At 44.1% G+C, this 19,462-nt stretch overlaps 1 protein-coding gene across 1 annotated transcript in view; it reads left to right on the top strand.

Annotated features, from left to right (window-relative positions):
* The first annotated feature begins 3,527 nt into the window (after positions 1-3,527).
* LOC126269513 (solute carrier family 22 member 7-like) overlaps positions 3,528-19,462 on the top strand; it is a 132,942-nt gene continuing 117,007 nt past the window's right edge. The window contains exons 1-2 of the mRNA XM_049973999.1: positions 3,528-3,743; positions 13,825-14,152. Coding sequence (XP_049829956.1) covers positions 13,884-14,152 — 269 coding nt within the window. The 5' untranslated portion in view covers positions 3,528-3,743; positions 13,825-13,883. The remainder of the gene's footprint in view (positions 3,744-13,824; positions 14,153-19,462) is intronic.

The raw sequence follows: 19,462 nt of genomic DNA, 5'->3' as shown, positions 1-19,462 counted from the left end.
CTCCCTTCAACAAACAGCAAATGAGTCCCGTTGACATATCCTATTGTTCTCGATGCCATGATCACATGTGTTGGATAAGTATGCGTATCGAGAATTGCGCGTTCCTGTGACCGTCTACGGACACAACGACATCGATCTGACCGCTACAAAACGAAGCGAGGTTCATCGCTTAGCACCACCTTATGCCACTTAGTTTCGCAGCTCTCTCTCACTCATCACCATGCAAATCCTGTTGTACATGTTATGGTGTCAGCGGAAAACGACACACGGCAACCTGCGATCCAAACACAAATTCCAGCACTCTATTCGTTACAGTTCTTGTTGAAATTCTGTCTAAACCTTTGCTCACTTTTCAGGTGTTGTCATTCATCTATTCGTCAAAGACGTCGAACTGCCCTTCTGGAAGGACTAGTTCCTAGTTTTCTTGTCACACTGTTGTCCTGAGTCCATATCGTCACCTCTCGTTCTGCTCTCATCCGACTACAGCCAGCTGTCTGTGTGATCTGTTGATATGATGCATCAATGTCCTCATGCAATAATTCGACCTTTCTCAAAGGCCGAAAGGTGGAAGTAAGCAACACCTACGCATCTTCTTGGAATTCTGTGATGCGATCTCCATTTCCTGTAACATTCGACACACCGATTATCCTTCATGTAGTCACATCATTATCATATCTATGAACAAGTTTATAGTTTTAAGAAATACAACCAGCATCTTTTATATATATTTTTGTGCATGTTAATACGCGTTTCGGGCTTCCACCCATCTTCAGTTGGCCTATAATATACAGGGTGTCCGGGCTAGAAGCATACACAAACATTTGTTTATACTCAGTACCTATTGAGGTTTGTAACTTTATTTGTCCAACATTGCACACAGGAGGTCAAACATTATAATGCATGTTGCCATAGTTCAATGTGAACATCGTCTGTAGCGCATCAGATGCCGAGACGGTACTACACTTCTCGCCCCATGTTCATAAGCATTACAGGTGTTATGGCCTCTACTGCGGCATAAATCTGTTGTCTGTAATCTACCAGATCTCGGAAAATGTCCTTGATAAACGCACATGCACTGAAACCAAGCGGCGTCAGATCGGGAAACGAGGTCAAGGAATCCGATAGAACGCTCAGGAAACGTCTCGTGCAGAAACGTAGTAACGTCCCCACGTGAACGGGTGAGGGGCAACATAGTGCTCGAAGATGATGTCGGAAACATCTCTGTGCATGGTTCGCCAACATGTCGAGATAGCTGTCCCCTGTGACACACGCATGCGTCATGTGGCTCAGCGCTGTTCATGGAATTGTGAGGCTATGTCGATTGCGTATATACCCAGTCATATAAAATATCGAGTTCGTTCGTTATGAGGATTTGTCTGTCTGTACCTCTAGCCCAGACGCCCCATATTAGAATCACTAGTACATCGTTGAAACATCGACAGCAAATTTAATTCTGCAGCTGCCTCTCTACTTTGCTTGTTGTTATTCCGATTTTAGTGTTTATACAGGTGACGCAAACATTTCCGTTTGTATCTCGCACAAACCAGCCCGGTTTCCGTCATGTTGCAGACTGGCATTGCATGAAATAAGTGATGACAATAATTGTTTAGGCCGAATCCATTTACATATTTCAAAACCTAAATTGCAAATACACTAGTGGCCATTACAATCGCTACACCACGAAGATGACGTGCTACAGACGCGAAATTTAACCGACAGGAAGAAGATGCTGTGATATGCAAATGAAATGCATTCACACAAGGTTGGCACCGGTGGTGACACCTACAACGTGCTGACATGAGGAAAGTTTCGAATCGATTTCTCATTCACAAACAGCAGTTGACCGGCGTTGCGTGGTGAAACGTTGTTGTGATGCATCGTGTGAGGGGGAGAAATGCGTACCATCACGTTTCCGACTTTGATAAACATCGGATTGCAGCCTATCGCGATTGCGGTATATCGTGGCGCGACATTGCTGCTCGCATCGGTTAATATCCAATGACTGTTAGCAGAATATGGAATCGGTGGGTTCAGGAGAGTGATAACGGAGCGCCGTGCTGGATCCCGACGGCCTCGTATCACTAGCAGTCGAGATGACAGGCATTTTATCCGCATGGTTGTAACGGATCGTGCAGCCCCGTCTCGATGCCTGAGTCAACAGATGGGGACGTTTGCAAGACAACAACCATCTGCAGAAACAGTTCGACGACGTTTGCAGCAGCATGGACTATACGCTCGGAGACGATGGCTGCGGTTACCCTTGACGCTGCATCACAGACAGGAGCGCCTGCGATGGTGTACTCAACGACAAACCTGGGTGCACGAATGGCAAAACGTCATTTTTTCGGATGAATCCAGGTTCTGTTTTGAGGATCATGATGGTCGCATCCGTGTTTGGCGACATCGCGGTGAACGCACATTGGAAGCGTGTATTCGTCATCGCCATACTGGCGTATCACCCGACGTGATGGTATAGGGTGCCATTGGTTACACGTCTCGGTCACCTCTTGTTCGCATTGGCGGCACTTTGAACAGTGGACGTTACATTTCAGCTGTGTTACGACCCGTGGCTCTACACTTCAATCGATCCCTGCGAAACCCTACATTTTAACAGGTTAATTCACGACCGCAAGTTGCAGGTCCTGTACGGGCCTTTCTGGATACAGAAAATGTTCGACTGCTGCCCTGGCCAGCACATTCTCCAGATCTCTCACCAATTGGAAAAGTCTGGTCAATGGTGCCCGAGCAACTGGTTCGTCACAATACGCCAGTCACTACTCTTGATGAACTGTGGTACCGTGTTGAAGCTGCATGGGCAGCTGTACCTGTACACGCCATCCTAGCTGTGTTTGACTCAATGCCCAGGCGCATCAAGGCCGTTATTACGGCCAGAGGTGGTTATTCTGGGTACTGATTTCTCAGGATCTATGCACCCAAATTGCGTGAAAATGTTATCACATGTCAGTTCTAGTATAATATATTTGTCCAATGAATACCCGTTTATCATCTGCATTTCTTCTTGGTGTAGCGGTTTTAATGGCCAGTAGTGTATCTGCCGAAACGGCAGAGAAAACGGGCCAGTGGTGGAGGGGGAGAGGGGGGATCGAGCCTTAAGTCGAGGAGTTCCTCGCTATTTTTTTGTTTCAGGTTACATATATTTAATTTCTTTTATTAAAAGAAAGAGAGGAAGTTTAACGTCTGTCTGAGGTGGATTAATGTTCAAATTATAAAAATGATGACCTTCTTAGAAATCTTCAATGATTTTCTATCGCCATTCGAAGGAGGAAGTACGTACGTGGATGTTACCTAGCATACTTACTCGACAATTCCTGAGCGTATGTTTCCTGACAAGCAGCATATCTCAAGCTATTACTGAAATATGTTTTTCAAAAAGTCTTAGAGATGCTTCCTACTTTGACACGCGTGGCCCCCGTGGCTCTAAGGAACAGAAGAAGGTCACACGCAGCTTCAGGTACGCCCTGTAATCACCGCTGACGCACTTTAACCGGTGGCAATGCTGCTCCCCCACGTGGCAGTCAGCCGTTGCGCAATGGTAGGCCGTTTATCTCTGAGATCCGCAGCGCCGCTTCTATCGTTTGTACTGTGGCAGCCGAGAGGCGTCTCAAGCGACGTTGTAGCGTTCGCTGAGAGACCTCACGTTGATCTATTAGCTTCCGACAGCAAAAAATGTAGCGAAGACTTTCCTGCATTTTAGGAGGACCCGCGCCGTTGCAACAATATCTGTGAGTACCTGGATTCGACGAAGTTACTTACCTACAAGTATGGTTTTTTATTGCTTTACTTAATTTTCAAATGCTTTAAAAGTTACTCTTTGCTCTAATTGTGAAGTAGCTTTACTGTTTTAAAACGTCACTCAGGCAAATGTGAGGTACGTTAAGCGTACTTCTTCAGTATTTCAATAATAAGCAGGCAACTACACCGAGCCGGCCGGAGTGGCCGAGCGGTTCTAAGCGCTACAGTCTGGAACCGCGCGACCGCTACGGTCGCAGGTTCGAATCCTGCCTCGGGCATGGATGTGTGTGATGTCTTTAGGTTAGTTAGGTTTCAGTAGTTCTAAGTTCTAGGGAACTGATGACCTCAGAAGTTAAGTCCCATAGTGCTCAGAGCCATTTGAACCATTTAAAATACACCGAAAGAAATCGAGTAAAAGATGAAACTTAATTTTATTGTGTACTGTGTAGAGGTAAAAGATAGGAATAAATAAATAAGAGACCACATTACCAGCTTTGCTCATAGATTTAAACGCGTACGTGTCTTACAAGTTACGATCAGAGACGGAAAGTGCTTAAGGTCTCTTCCTTTTATGAAACTGTCACCAACCGCCCTCGAAAGTTTCGTCACCGTCTGTACTTTTCGAATCAGTGATTATAAAATAAAGAGTTCCGCCTGAAGTTATCAAATTATTGGTAAGATTCACTCGAAAACTGGAGCCAAGATTTAACATTAAATTTTTCTAGCGTGACCGATAGACAACCGGGTAGCAGTTTTTATACTGACGTGTAATTAGAGAGAAAAAAGTGGCGAACAGAGCCCAGACTCGAGACTTCGTCGTGGCGGCGTCTGAAGCGTCGCCGCACATGCGCAACACTAGCGCTGTCAGAGTAAGCGCATGCGCACTCAGCCTCATACTTGCTCCGTAACCGGCGAACGCGCTTTCTTTTCTTCCGCTCTTGATTCTTCCGCATACATCGTAAACCTCTTGTCTTATCTGCCCAGTAACAGGAGGCAGTTACATGCGAAACTCTCGTATGTTTTCTTTTTCTGCAGCTTTCTTATGGCCAGCATAGTTCAAGCATTTTTCTTTCATATCAGCATTACTGGGCGAGATGGTGCAGTGCTTAGCCCACTGGACTTGCAATCGGGAGGCTGACGGTTCAAACCCGCGCCAGCCCTCCAGGTTTAGGCTTTCCGTAATTTCCCTAAATCGCTTCAGGCAAACGCCGGGACGTTTCTTTTCACATGCCACGGCCGATTTCCTTCCCTAACCCGAGCTTGCACTCCGTCTCTAATGACCTCGTTGTCGACTGGACGTTAAACACTAGTCTCCTCCACTGTCAGCATTGGAACTATTTACGAACGAAATGACATTCATTTCTCTATATTTTTTATATACCCGCCTTCGTAGTTGATCCGTCATTGCACCGCACTGCTATATGGAGATAGAGGCTTCCAGCCCAACTACTGACAGAGATTTTCGTTTGGCGAGGGACTGGAGCAGTGGCCATTCAAGCGCGGCAGGACAACTTGATGGCTACTGAAAAGGAGAAGAAACGGACTCAACTGCTCTCATTAATAAACGGTCACAACGCCCATATGGTACTAGGAACAGAAAGTTGGCTGAAACCAGACGTAAACAGTAATGAAATCCTAAACTCGGATTGGAATGTATACCGCAGAGATAGGCTGGACAGTGAAGGGGGAGGCGTGTTTATAGCGATAAGAAGTGCAATAGTATCGAAGGAAATTGACGGAGATTCGAATTGTGAAATGATTTGGGTGAAGGTCACGGTTAAAGCAGGCTCAGACATGGTAATTGGATGTCTCTATAGGCCCCCGGGCTCAGCAGCTGTTGTGGCTCAGCACCTGAAGAAAAATTTGGAAAATATTTCGAGTAGATTTCCCCACCATGTTATAGTTCTGGGTGGAGATTTTAATTTGCCGGATATAGACTGGGAGACTCAAACGTTCATAACGGGTGGCAGGGACAAAGAATCCAGTGAAATATTTTTAAGTGCTTTATCTGAAAACTACCTTGAGCAGTTAAACAGAAAACCGATTCGTGGCGATAACATATTAGACCTTCTGGTGACAAACAGACCCGAACTATTTGAATCAGTTAATGCAGACACAGGGAATCAGCGATCATAAAGCGGTTACTGCATCGATGATTTCAGCCGTAAATAGAAATATTAAAAAGGTAGGAAGATTTTTCTGTTTAGCAAAAGTGACAAAAATCAGATTACAGAGTACCTGACGGCTCAACACAAAAGTTTTGTCTCAAGTGCAGATAGTGTTGAGGATCAGTGGACAAAGTTCAAAACCATGGTACAATATGCGTTAGATGAGTATGTGCCAAGCAAGATCGTAAGAGATGGGAAAGAGCGACCGTGGTACAACAACCGAGTTAGAAAACTGCTGCGGAAGCAAAGGGAACTTCACAGCAAACATAAACATAGCCAAAGCCTTGCAGACAAACAAAAATTATGCGAAGCGAAATGTAGTGTGAGGAGGGCTATGCGAGAGGCTTTCAATGAATTCGAAAAAAAGTTCTATGTACTGACTTGGCAGAAAATCCTAAGAAATTTTAGTCCTATGTCAAAGCGGTAGGTGGATCAAAACAAAATGTCCAGACACTCTGTGACCAAAATGGTACTGAAACAGAGGATGACAGACTAAAGGCCGAAATACTAAATGTCTTCTTCCAAAGCTGTTTCACAGAGGAAGACTGCACTGTGCTTCCTTCTCTAGATTGTCGCACAGTTGACAAAATGGTAGATATCGAAGTAGACGACAGTGGAATAGAGAAACAATTAAAATCGCTCAAAAGAGGAAAGGCCGCTGGTCCTGATGGGATACCAGTTCGATTTTACACAGAGTACGCGAAGGAACTTGCCCCCCTTCTTGCAGCGGTGTACCGTAGGTCTCTAGAAGAGCGAAGCGTTCCAAAGGATTGGAAAAGGGCACAGGTCATCCCCGTTTTCAAGAAGGGACGTCGAACAGATGTGCAGAACTATAGACCTATATCTCGATCAGTTGTAGAATTTTGGAACACGTATTGTGTTCGAGTATAATGTCTTTTCTGGAGACTAGAAATCTACTCTGTAGGAATCAGCATGGGTTTCGAAAAAGACGGTCGTGTGAAGCCCAGCTCGCGCTATTCGTCCACGAGACTCAGAGGGCCTTAGACACGGGTGCACAGGTAGATGCCGTGTTTCTTGACTTCCGCAAGGCGTTTGACACAGTTCCCCACATTCGTTTAATGAACAAAGTAAGAGCATACGGACTATCAGATCAATTGTGTGATTGGATTGAGGAGTTCCTAGATAACAGAACGCAGCATGTCATTCTCAATGGAGAGAAGTCTTCCGAAGTAAGAGTGATTTCAGGTGTGCCGCAGGGGAGTGTCATAGGACCGTTGCTATTCACAATATACATAAATGACCTGGTGGATGACATCGGAAGTTCACTGAGGCTTTTTGCAGATGATGCTGTGGTGTATCGAGAGATTGCAACAATGGAAAATTGTACTGAAATGCAGGAGGATCTGCAGCGAATTGACGCATGGTGCACGGAATGGCAATTGAATCTCAATGTAGACAAGTGTAATGTGATGCGAATACATAGAAAGATAGGTCTCTTATCATTTAGCTACAAAATAGCAGGTCAGCAACTGGAAGTAGTTAATTCCATAAATTATCTAGGAGTACGCATTAGGAGTGAGTTAAAATGGAATGATCATATAAAGTTGATCGTCACTAAAGCAGATGCCAGACTGAGATTCATTGGAAGAATCCTAAGGAAATGCAATCCGACAACAAAGGAAGTAGGTTACAGTACGCTTGTTCGCCCAATGCTTGAATACTGCTCAGCAGTGTGGGATCCGCACCAGGTAGGGTTGATAGAAGAGATAGAGAAGATCCAACGGAGAGCAGCGCGCTTCGTTACAGGATCATTTAGTAATTGCGAAAGCGTTACGGAGATGATAGATAAACTCCAGTGGAATACTCTGCAGGAGAGACGCTCAGTAGCTCGGTACGGGCTTTTGTTAAAGTTTCGAGAACATACCTTCACCGAAGAGTCAAGCAGTATATTGCTCCCACCTACGTATATCCCGCGAAGAGACCATGAGGATAAAATCAGAGAGATTAGAGCCCACACAGAAGCATACCGACAATCCTTCTTTCCACGTACAATACGAGACTGGAATAGAAGGGAGAACCGATAGAGGTACTCAGGGTACCCTCCACCACACACCGTCAGGTGGCTTGCGGAGTATGGATGTAGATGTAGATGTAGATGTAGAAGTTGAATGCTGCCATTAACGGCTGGGAGAGCACACTGGCAGGAACTCTGCGTATAAGTAACGGACAATAACGCCGGTAAGCAGGGAACAGCCCAGTGGTTCGTCAGCATCGAATTGTCACCTGCGCTTGAGTATAATATACTTTTAATCAACTTTTTTAATAGATCTGCTACGCAAGTCTTGTATTTAACTAAAATTTATGACGTGTTTCCAACCCGTATTCCGCATTCACCTACTACCTGTTGAATGGCAAAAGAATCTTCTGCGACTAATTATTGTTAAGTGTTTATTTAGAGAGCATCCTTATGCAGTGATGAAGAAGCTTGCACAGGTCAGACTAGCAAGAAGAGTTGCTTCAAACAAGTCTTCGAGCTGAAGACCACAACAGCACGTGCCCACGGAGTGCAACTGTACTCGGGCTCGTTCACTATCTATTTTACACTTGGCTCACCTGCAAAGGGGGTTGGTAGTGAACGCTGGCCGGAGTGGCCGAACGGCTCTAGGCGCTTCAGTCTGCAACCGCGTGACCGCTACCGTTGCAGTTTCGAATCCCGCCTCGGGTATGGATGTGTGTGATGTCCTTAGGTTAGTTAGGTTTAAGTAGTTCTAAGTTCTAGGGAAATGATGACCTCAGATGTTAAGTCCCATAGTGCTCAAAGCCATTTGAACCATTTTGGTAGTGAAAGGTTGCATTTGCGCACCTAACACTGACTCATATATTGGCTAGCCTTTGAACAGCAATAAATTGAATACACAGCTGTCTACACCAAAAACTTGCGCAAAATAAGGTACACTATACAAGTTCAGATTTAAACTTATTTATTTAAAACAAACACTTCTAATTTTTGCGGCCATGCATATTAAAGTTCACAAATGAATCCGGTCGGGATAAATAATAATCGGTGCAATTTGTACACATGGTTTATTGTCTCGCACATGCTCACATTCACGTTGTTCCTACACAGTTCATTCGCATACACTGGCGTCCATGCTTAGACTCGCGGCAATTTGTTCCTCCGAACTTACCACCACAACGGATAAAGACCAAAGACCACATTTTCCCGCTTATATCTCTAGTCCTGAGTCTGTTCACGTGACATTACATTAATCAAAATAATTCCTAAACATGGCCACAATTCGTTTATAATTTTTATAAGATTTAAATGCTTAAAGCTAAATTCATTAGATGATTTCACACACATTTATCACCACATAATTTTATAATTCGTTGCAATTAAAAAAAAACACTATGCAGCGGAACTACGAACACTCAAAAACACAAAATAAGTATTTTCATATCCATTTTGCATAACACGATTTTCACTCTGCATTTTTAATACATAATTTTATTCTTAAGCATGGAAAATTAAAATTAGAACTAATTTATAACATGCTGTCAGATTTACATAATTAGAAATATCTCCATGTTTTGGCACAGTTTCATCCTCTCCCTTCATTTAATGACGTCTTTCTACGAAATACGAGACATACAAATACTTGTCTAGCACTACAAAGATTGAAACTGAATAATGTCTTCATAATAAAACAATGACTTACTTTGCAGTTGTTCTAAATATCTTTATAACTTAATTCTGCTATAAAACGTTTTGATTGAAGTACACCGGCTCAACATATTATTTCTGCTGGTGTGCTTTAAATTTAAATTACGAACAACATGGAAGGGCTCGTTTTCACATGACTTCTATTTCAATGATCCAAGGATTCATTACTAGCACACCCTACATTATTTACTTAAGTGCAAAGTCATGTACAGTAATTATGTGCAGTTATGTAACCAAGTAATTCAAAACATCTGAAACTGCTGACTGCTGCCTTCTCTTTATCAGGTAAAGATGAGTCTATAAATGTATTGACTTGTCTTTGTGCTTTTCACATCCCCTAGATTTTTCCACAGCTGATATTTCCATTGGCAGGAAAGCTGCTGTATGGCCATATTATCCCCCGTTACATTACAGGAGTTGTAGAACACGACCGTCTGAGAGTAACAGGAGAGACAGGCGACAAATCTCTAGAAACAGTCACCACCGTAAAATACCTAGGAGTAAGTATCCACCGCTGTAGAATGATGACACAAAACAAACAGGAGGAAAAGGAATGGAGTCTGAGATTCACTGGAAGAATCTTAAGGAAATGTTTTTCATCCTTGAAAGAATTGGCATTCAAAACACTAGTTAGACCGATTCTTTGGTATTGTTCATGAGTTTAGGACCATTACTAAGTAAGATTAAAAGAAGAGACAGAAAGGAGTAAAGAAGAGCGGCGCGTTTCGCACAGAATGGTTTAAAAGGCGCAAGATTCAAAAATGGTTCAAATGGCTCTGAGTACTAAGGGACTCAACTGCTGTGGTCATTAGTCCCCTAGAACTTGGAACTACTTAAACCTAACTAACCTAAGGACATCACACACATATCCATGCCCGAGGCAGGATTCGAACCTGCGACCGTAGCAGTCGCACGGTTCCGTACTGCGCGCCTAGAACCGCGGGACCACCGCGGCCAGCTAAAAGGCGCGAGATGCTCAACAAACTTCAGTGGCAGACTCTACAAGAGAGGACCTGTGCAAAGATTTACTGTTGAAATTTAGATAGTATATTTTTGAAGAAGCGTCGGTCAACAGTTTACTTCCTCCCACATACGTCTCGGAAAATGGACACGACGAGAAACTCAAAGAACTTTCATATGATGCACAGCTTTACCGGCAATCATTCTCCACACGCGCCATTGCCGCTGCTGATTGTTAAGTGCTTTGGGAGACCAATGTATAACGTGATTACTCTCCTACTCAACCCCCACAACGAAGTTAGTGTAACACTGCTGTCTACGTCTGTTATTGTGAGAAAGTGTTCTAAATGTTCGATTATTTGATTAGGATGTACGTGTAGCTGGACGTAGATACCAATCCGTTAATTGCATAGCGGTGTGTGGAAACTCATATAAAAATTACATCGAGGCTAGCCCACCGGCTCTTGGTAATACGCCGGGAGGATTCGCTGCCGCTTTCCCGGAAGCGAACGCTTTAACGCATTTGGCTATCTGGTCGGGACCAACGCAGACTTGCGAATGGAATGGGAGAGGAGCAAAAACATAACGGTGCCAGAAGACCCTCGCCACACACAGTAAGGTGGCTTGCAGTATAGTAGATGCAGACGTAGATCAACGTTACGTACTTAACTTGATGAGGAGAGCGCAACAGAAGAAACTGTTAAACTGTGTTTTCAAAGAACTACGAAGAAAAATCACACTACATTTAATCATATACAACAAGTAGAGCAACCTATTAATGTAGCACACTCTAAGTCAAAAAAAGAGTCACCACGAAGGAATTATCTGAAGGGGACGGAATTTGGCAGATGTGATCAGACAAACAAATAATTAGAATTACAGGAATTACAGGATAAATTCAGAAGAAAGAGTTTTACAAATTGAGCAAGTCACAAACGCTTTGGTCCACCTCTGGCCCCTATACAAGCAGTTATCCGACTTGACGTTGATTGATTTGTTGGATGTCCTCCAAAGGGATACCCTGCCAAATTCTGTCCAAGTGGCTCGTTAAACCGTCAAAATCCCGAGCTGGTTGGAGGGGCCTGCCCATAATGCTCCAAACGCTCCCAATTCGGTAAAGATGCGGTGCACTTGTTGGCCAAGGCACGGTTCGGCAAACAGGATGACAAGCACTACAAACTCTCGCCGTATGCGGACGGGCATTATCTTGCTGAAATGTATGAAGAGCAACAAAACGGGGCGGAGAATATCGTCCTTCCCATGGGCGACAACGAAAGTACTCCTGGTGTGAAATGAAATAGCACCTAACAACATCAGGCGTGGCTGACGAGCCTCATGGCGGGCGTTAGTCTGGTTGGTATTCCAGCTCTGTCGGGACATATCCAGACACGTCTTTGCTGGTTACTGGGCCTCAGTTCGAGGCGGGACTCATCAGTGAAGACAATAATGCTCCAGTCAATGAGATTTCAGTCAGAATGTGCCCAGTTCCATCGAAAACTGGCTTGTTGGTGTACTGGGGTCAACGGTAGTCGGCGCAAGGGGCGCTGCGAGCCGCCTGTTAGTGGTCCTTGTAGTCACTAAAGCACCAGTTGCACATCGAATCGAAGCTAACAAGGAATCCGAGGCTCTGGGTGCTTCTTTGACGATATTTGAATAATATTCTCGCCATTTGACTTTATAACTTCGTTATTTTATATTACTATCATGATTTCGGCATTAATCCATTATCAAATAAACAATGTTGGGTGCAAATGTACTTTGTTAAGTGAAGTCATTATCAGTATCTACTGAACTAGGTGACCCAACGTGCAGATAAGTACAAAATCAACGAAATAATTGGCAGACAGGTAGAGAACATGTTTCCCAGCCACAAAACCATTGAGCCACAGAGTGAGCATTAATACAGTAGTTAAATGGGCAGTGACCATGTAAATGAATAAACTAAATATCATGTATGACTGCTGCCACTATAGGCAATTCAGATAAGAGAGTACGTTCCGACCAAGTGCAATAGGCATAGAACTGGTTGGTTCAAATGTCTCTGAGCACTATGGGACTGAACTTCTCAGGTCATTGGTGCCCTAGAACTTAGAACTACTTAAACCTAACTAACCTAAGGACATCACACACATCCATGGCCGAGGCAGGATTCGGACCTGCGACTGTTGCTGTCTCGCGGTTCCAGACTGTAGCTCCTAGAACCGCACGGCCACTCCGGCCGGCGGCATAGAACTCCATCCCACAACTGACATCTGGTACCTGTACAACACAATGCATGCATATCTGCATGCTTGCATTCAACATCCTGGCGGATTTACTGCTTATTAATGTACCAGCATTTCACATTTGCAATGGTTTTTTCTTGATAACATTAACAAGTAATCTTGCAATGTTAATCACTGAAATATGTTAACTAGACAAAAGTATTCCCGCAAATAGCTGTTAACTGATGATTTATTCATGACCGGTTTCGTTGCGTTGAAGCAGCATCTTCAGGAGGTTCCACACAGAAAGGAACGCGTCCTCGTAATCTATCTATTTAAAAACTTTATTAAGGACAGACAATGAAAAGTTTGGACAAGAAGAGAATAGAAGCTTTCGAAATGTGGTGCTACAGAAGAATGCTGAAGATAAGGTGGATAGATCACGTAACTAATGAGGAGGTATTGAATAGGATTGGGGAGAAGAGACGTTTGTGGCACAACTTGACTAGAAGAAGGGATCGGTTAGTAGGACATGTTTTGAGGCATCAAGGGATCACAAATTTAGCATTGGCTGGCAGCGTGGAGGGTAAAAATTGTAGAGGGAGACCAAGAGATGAATACACTAAGCAGATTCACAAGGATGTAGGTTGCAGTAGGTACTGGGAGATGAAGAAGCTTGCACAGGATAGAGTAGCATGGAGAGCTGCATCAAACCAGTCTCAGGACTGAAGACAACAACAACAACGAAAATAAACCCAAAGAAAAACTGCTTACTGTAGTGGCACATAGATTAGCACCTGAAGACGCCCGCAACCCCATGAAGAAGGGAACTGGTCAACAAATAGTAACTGGCAGAGCATTCGGGCTGCTAGCGCAGGGGATGAGGCACTATGGCAAAAAGAACCATAGTTACTTTAATAAATATGATTAAATGCCGTGGCTGCCCATATTACGAAGTTATGTGTAAATGTATATGAGTCTTGTTGCTGGAATAAGAAATTGAAAATTTTTAGTCTTAAAGTAACACCGATGAGTTAAACTGTTATGTTTCCAGGGAAGTTTTTATCAACACAAGACGGTGTTACAAACAGCAGGTCAAAAGAGCCAAGTGAAATGGCAGAGCTGGGCCCTTTGAGGAAGGACGAAGACGGAAATGCCCCAGACAGAAATGTGATGGACAGTCTGCTGGAGGCGGTGGGCACGCGCGGCCGCTTCCAGCAGCGCTTCAACTGGACATTCAACCTGCTGGTGATGACGTTCGCCGCTATGCCGTACGTCAACTTCGTCATCGCGCTCACCGTGCCCGACCACTGGTGCCACGTGCCCGGCAGGGAGGCCACCAACTACACGCAACAGCAGTGGAAGGCCTTGCACATACCCAGGTGAGAACAGGATCTTATCCGTGAAGAGACTATTTCAGTAACGAAATGGACTATTTGCTTCGGCTGTTGCCCAGTCCAGGTAGTACGACACTGTCTTTCTATTTTCAGACAATTACTGCGTGACGTATTCGAAACCTAAGAGCCGTTTAGTCATTATACACACCTACTCCGCTTTTCAACATAATGTCGTTTACTTCTAACGAGGAGAACACGACAGGTGTCAGAAACTTCGCTCAGTGGAAGAGCGGTCAAAATAAGCGAACATCAGTCTCCCCTTATCAGTAGATTCTCGATCGTTTAGGAAAAAACGACGGACAAAGTTTTCGAGGTATTTTCCAGAGACTTTGTGTGCCTTTTATGTACCTTTTAGATCCTCATACTAAATGGTGACACTGTTGTTACCGTCGAGGCTTCTTAATTTTGTGCCCAATGTTCAGAACCCGATAACTGTTTTTTATTTATTTTATTTTTTGTTGCTTTCATTTATCTACCCATGTCCGTAGAAGGTTATTACACGACTGTTTTACAGCGTATACTGATATAACGTTGTCGTTAGTCATCTAATAATTTTTTGTCCGATAAATGAATAAAAAGAAGAATGAGAAATTTATTTGAAATTGTTTTTGGTGAAATTCCTGTAGAGTATCTGGATTCATGATCAATGGCAAGCGCCAGTGTTCAGGAAAGTATTCCGTTATTCTTGGTTTGCTGTGAAATTATCGCCAATGCGCGTAATCTTCTCAAAATGTTGACGTTTCTTTCCGGAGAGAGATTGATATGACGAAATGGCATTGTGGCAAACCTGCCTCCGCGCGATGCTCGCGATGTTCAGAACATCTGTGTTTCGCATGTTTCTACGATCGCTATCATCGAAGGTAACGCAGCAAATCTTCCTAAAGAAAAAACATATGAATAAAATATAAGAACCGATATAAAAATGAAATATCAAAATATGAGAATTTAAAAAGACTATAAATTCTCAACATACCATACGCTCAAATGTTACATAATAAATGTCTGACACTCATCGTGAAATCCAGTTGTAATTTTATAGTTAATATAACGCTCCTGTATCTCCTAATCTGATACGAAAAATTCGTGCAGTAACCATCTGCGGACATGGGTAGATAAAGGAAAACAATAAAAAAAACAATAACAGGGTTTCGAACACAGGGTGCAAGATTAAGAATCTGCGACACCAACCACTGACCAACCGGTTCGTCAAAGGATGCGGAGCGGTGAAAACTTTGACGGTCGTTTCTTGAGAAACTGTCTAGTATCTACATATAAGCCGAGACTCGGGATCGCTTATTTTTACTCTTGTTAGACTGAGTGAACTACCTGGGAAATCGAGTGATGGCACTTGTGTTTTCCTTGTAAGTACTTTTCGTAACTTCGGACTAGGTTTTCCAATCCCTCTCCATATAAGTTCTCCTTTTGGGAAATGAACAGGCGCACAGTGGTAGACGTGCGTTCCTCTTCAAACCATTGTCAACAAAGTAATTGTTTCATGAGCAAAAAGAGATAGTAGTGCGAGGAAGCGAGTGAGAAGAATAGCAAGAAGACAAAGTATCTCCATCTGGTCAACAGCGGTCCTTTTTGTATTGATCGATAAGCTGTTTCGGTCCTCATCTTGCACACAGTTTTCGACATACGAAATTTTCCGTGACAGTCGAGAGGAAATTCATGAATCAGGGCACCTGCGGTCAATAATCGACCAGATTTTGTTGCAGTAGCTGCATAATGTTATCGTTCTTGGAGTGCCATTCCGCTCATCGTGTACCTACTTAAGACCACTTTAAGGCCTCGGCAAAACTGTATATCAGTTCCTTCACTTATGACTGTTGGCCCATAAAGTAGGTACATCCCCTGATGAATATGTGCAGCTTTAGATCAATTAGCACACAAAAATCGAATTGCAGCGCGCACTTCGTAACTGGCGGGAGCAACGATTTTCAGGGCCATACTCGTTTGCTTTCACTCTCAAACGACTGTCGAATCAAAGTAATGTGTTCGGCGGCTTCGCAAACTACCTATAAACACCGCTGCCTCCACGTAACTTCGTTCTTTTTCTTTATTGTGATTTTAATACCAGTATAACAGGTAGGCTGGCAGCAGCACAATACGCCGCTCTTCAGCCAAAGATATGACAATGATAAAACAGAGAAGACACATGGGTTGGAACAAAACGGCGGGGAAAAACAGTAGACACATGAACATAAAAAAACATGAAGCCGTTCACACTCGATGACAATCCAAACTACAAACTGTTGACACGAAGCACAAACACTGAAGATGTCGATGGCACTGGTGAACGATGGAGTGTGACGGTGAACAATGAACACTAAATATGACAGCACACACGAGACACTGATGGCGATGATCTCCGGCGCGCGAAAGTCCACTTAGCGTGTGTGAGTCCGTAACTACGTTTTTTTTTTTCTTTATTGTGATTTCATTCCCCTGCCCCATATGGGCAGGGGAGGGCTGTCAGTGGCACAATCCGCCGCTCTTCAGCCGAGTGACACTACAACTAAAACAAGAATAAAATGATACATACATAAGGAGATAATAAAAGGGGAATAAAACAGAGTAAGGGGAGAAAATGGAGGTAAAATGTACACTGGCATGGAGACGTTCATGGGGGACAGTTAAAAAAAAAAGTCACCAGAAAGTTAAAAAACACAATTGGCGATTCTTAAAACACAGAGAAGATACTGAATGCGCAAGCACAGGTTAAAATGTCGGCCACAGTAGTAAAAACACTCCGGAACAACACACTTAAAACCCACTTGGAGCACACACGACGAACAATAAAACTGCCAGGTGGGACCTGCCGAGGGAAAAGGCCAGAGAGTACGGAAATGTAACTTCGTTCTGAGCTGCCAATATTTAAATACAAGAGAACAGCTTTCACTTGTCAAATACGCCTCAAATTTGTGGATGATTCCATCTGATTGACAGTTTCGGTGACGCTTTTTCTTTGTGTTCTTTCGTGAATTACTTTTTGAGAGGGGCTTTCAGTAAGTAATGCAACACATTTATTTTTCTCGGCCAAATTCAGCTGAAAAAACTCGGAATTTCTTTTGGGACGTTGTGGCATATTGCCGCTTCAGCCCCTATGAAGATCCAATAGGTGGCGGCGCTGTACGTATCCTTCAAAATGGCTTCTGTAACGAAAGTGCGTACCAGGCAGAGAGCTGTCACTGAATTTCTTTCGGTGGAAAACCAGAGCATCGCAGATATTCACAGGCACTTGCAGAATTTGTACGGAGACCTGGTAGCGAACGAAAGCATGGTGAGTCGTCAGACTCGTCCACCAGCTGAAATACTCACAGGAGTGTTCCTGCTGGGTTCCTCGCCGCCTACTTCTTCAAAACCCTAGCTGTCATCACCGCTACTATCTACATCCCATCTAATACTCCCATTTTCTGTGATTTCCTCACCCACATCTCCTGTACGTTTCCCAGCTACAGTATACTACTCCCGCTGACTTTAACCTCCATAGTAGAACCATGCGGAACTCTGGCGGTGGCGTCAGTTCTTAACTGTGACATTGTCCCCATCCCAGTGCACTCCTTGGACGCCTCACTGCAGGAGTTCTTGAGCCAACTGGAAGTGGCAAACTACCGTTCTTCCTTACCGTAATCTACACGCTACCTCGTCCTCATGCACTCCACCTCCGTCCGAAAATGGTCCACGACTACTCCCATGCCAACTGGAATGCCTACCGGGAATCCATAGATACCCAGCTAGTAAGCCACCTCCTAGCCTTGTAGCAACCCGCCGATATGCCCCACGCCACAGCCTTTTTTGCAGCCTTTTCCAGATGCTATATCCGCCTATATGCCTATTAAAGCCATATATGTTCATCACCCCACTCTCTCATCTGAAGCTGTAGTCCTTCCCTGTGAATCCTATCGCTCATATCGCTCCTTCCTCTGAATTCGTCACCACGATACACTCACACGCCACCAGCAACTACACCGACACATGAGAAATTTACTGGCGCCAGACATAAACCAGGCTCAATGCTACACTCCCAGTTATCTCTTCCAAGAACTAGAAAGCATTCCACTGACTTACTGGCTCCCAACTCATCCCTCACTATCTGATCCTTCCCATCAACCTTCCCTTAGCATCCTATCTCTTCAACATCTTCTCCATCCATGAGGACCCTCACTTTGACTACTTCTAATTTCCTACTGTCCATGAACACACAGATATCACAGTTCCATTTCTGATGTCCAGCTTCTGCTGCTTGAACAATGTACCAGAAACAGAATTAAACGCCCCAATCACATCACAGGACATAAACAAGTACTTCACAGAAAACGCAACACATTCCCCAGGTATGACCGAATGTCCTATCACCACCTCAAAGAATGTCCTTTTTCCTTTCTCATCACCGTTGCAGCCGTTTGTAACACTACCCTCTCCTCAGGCTATTGTCCCGATTTGTGGAAAATCTCCAAAATCTCACTTTTTCTCAAGTCATATGGACCCCTCCCCCCCCCCTGATATGTCCTCATAACGCCCCATCAGCTTCACTCAGTGTTCAGCAAGGTATTCGAATCCATCCTTTCCCATTGCATCCACCGCCATCTGCACCAACATCATCTGCTTCCTATTACCCACTGTGGTTTCTACCTTTCCTCTCTGCTGATGATCAACTCCTGAACCTCACCCATCTCCTATCCCAACAAGTCAACAACTGTAACTCCACTATATTTGTCTCCCTTGATCTAGAGGAAGCATAGAACTACATGTGGCGTTCCGGTCCCCCTTTCAGATTCCAGACTTATGCACTTCCCATCAACTATGTACATCTTATTACATACTTTCTCACAAGTCGCCCATCCTATGTCCTTCTTAACAACACCATTTTCCATCCCTTCCATCCGACTGCAGGAGTGAACCAAGGTTCCATTCTCTCCGTTGTCCCTTACCTCTTATACACGGCTTATATACCCAAACCATCTCCTCCAAGACATTTCCTTCAGGATGTTGATGATACCGCTTTCCTCATTTCTATCCTGCACTCCAAAAGTCCCAACAATCCCTCCAAATCCATCTCAATCACTTTACCTTCTGGGTTAGCCAATGGCTCCCTAAGATTAATCCCTCCAAAACCGAGGCAATAATTATATGTCGCACTACACATACACTCCTGGAAATGGAAAAAAGAACACATTGACACCGGTGTGTCACACCCACATACTTGCTCCGGACACTGCGAGAGGGCTGTACAAGCAATGATCACACGCACGGCACAGCGGACACACCAGGAACCGCGGTGTTGGCAGTCGA

Source organism: Schistocerca gregaria, chromosome 1 (assembly GCF_023897955.1).
Source record: "Schistocerca gregaria isolate iqSchGreg1 chromosome 1, iqSchGreg1.2, whole genome shotgun sequence".
Taxonomy (NCBI): Eukaryota; Metazoa; Arthropoda; class Insecta; order Orthoptera; family Acrididae; genus Schistocerca; species Schistocerca gregaria.
This window is presented reverse-complemented; position numbering and strand designations above follow the sequence as displayed.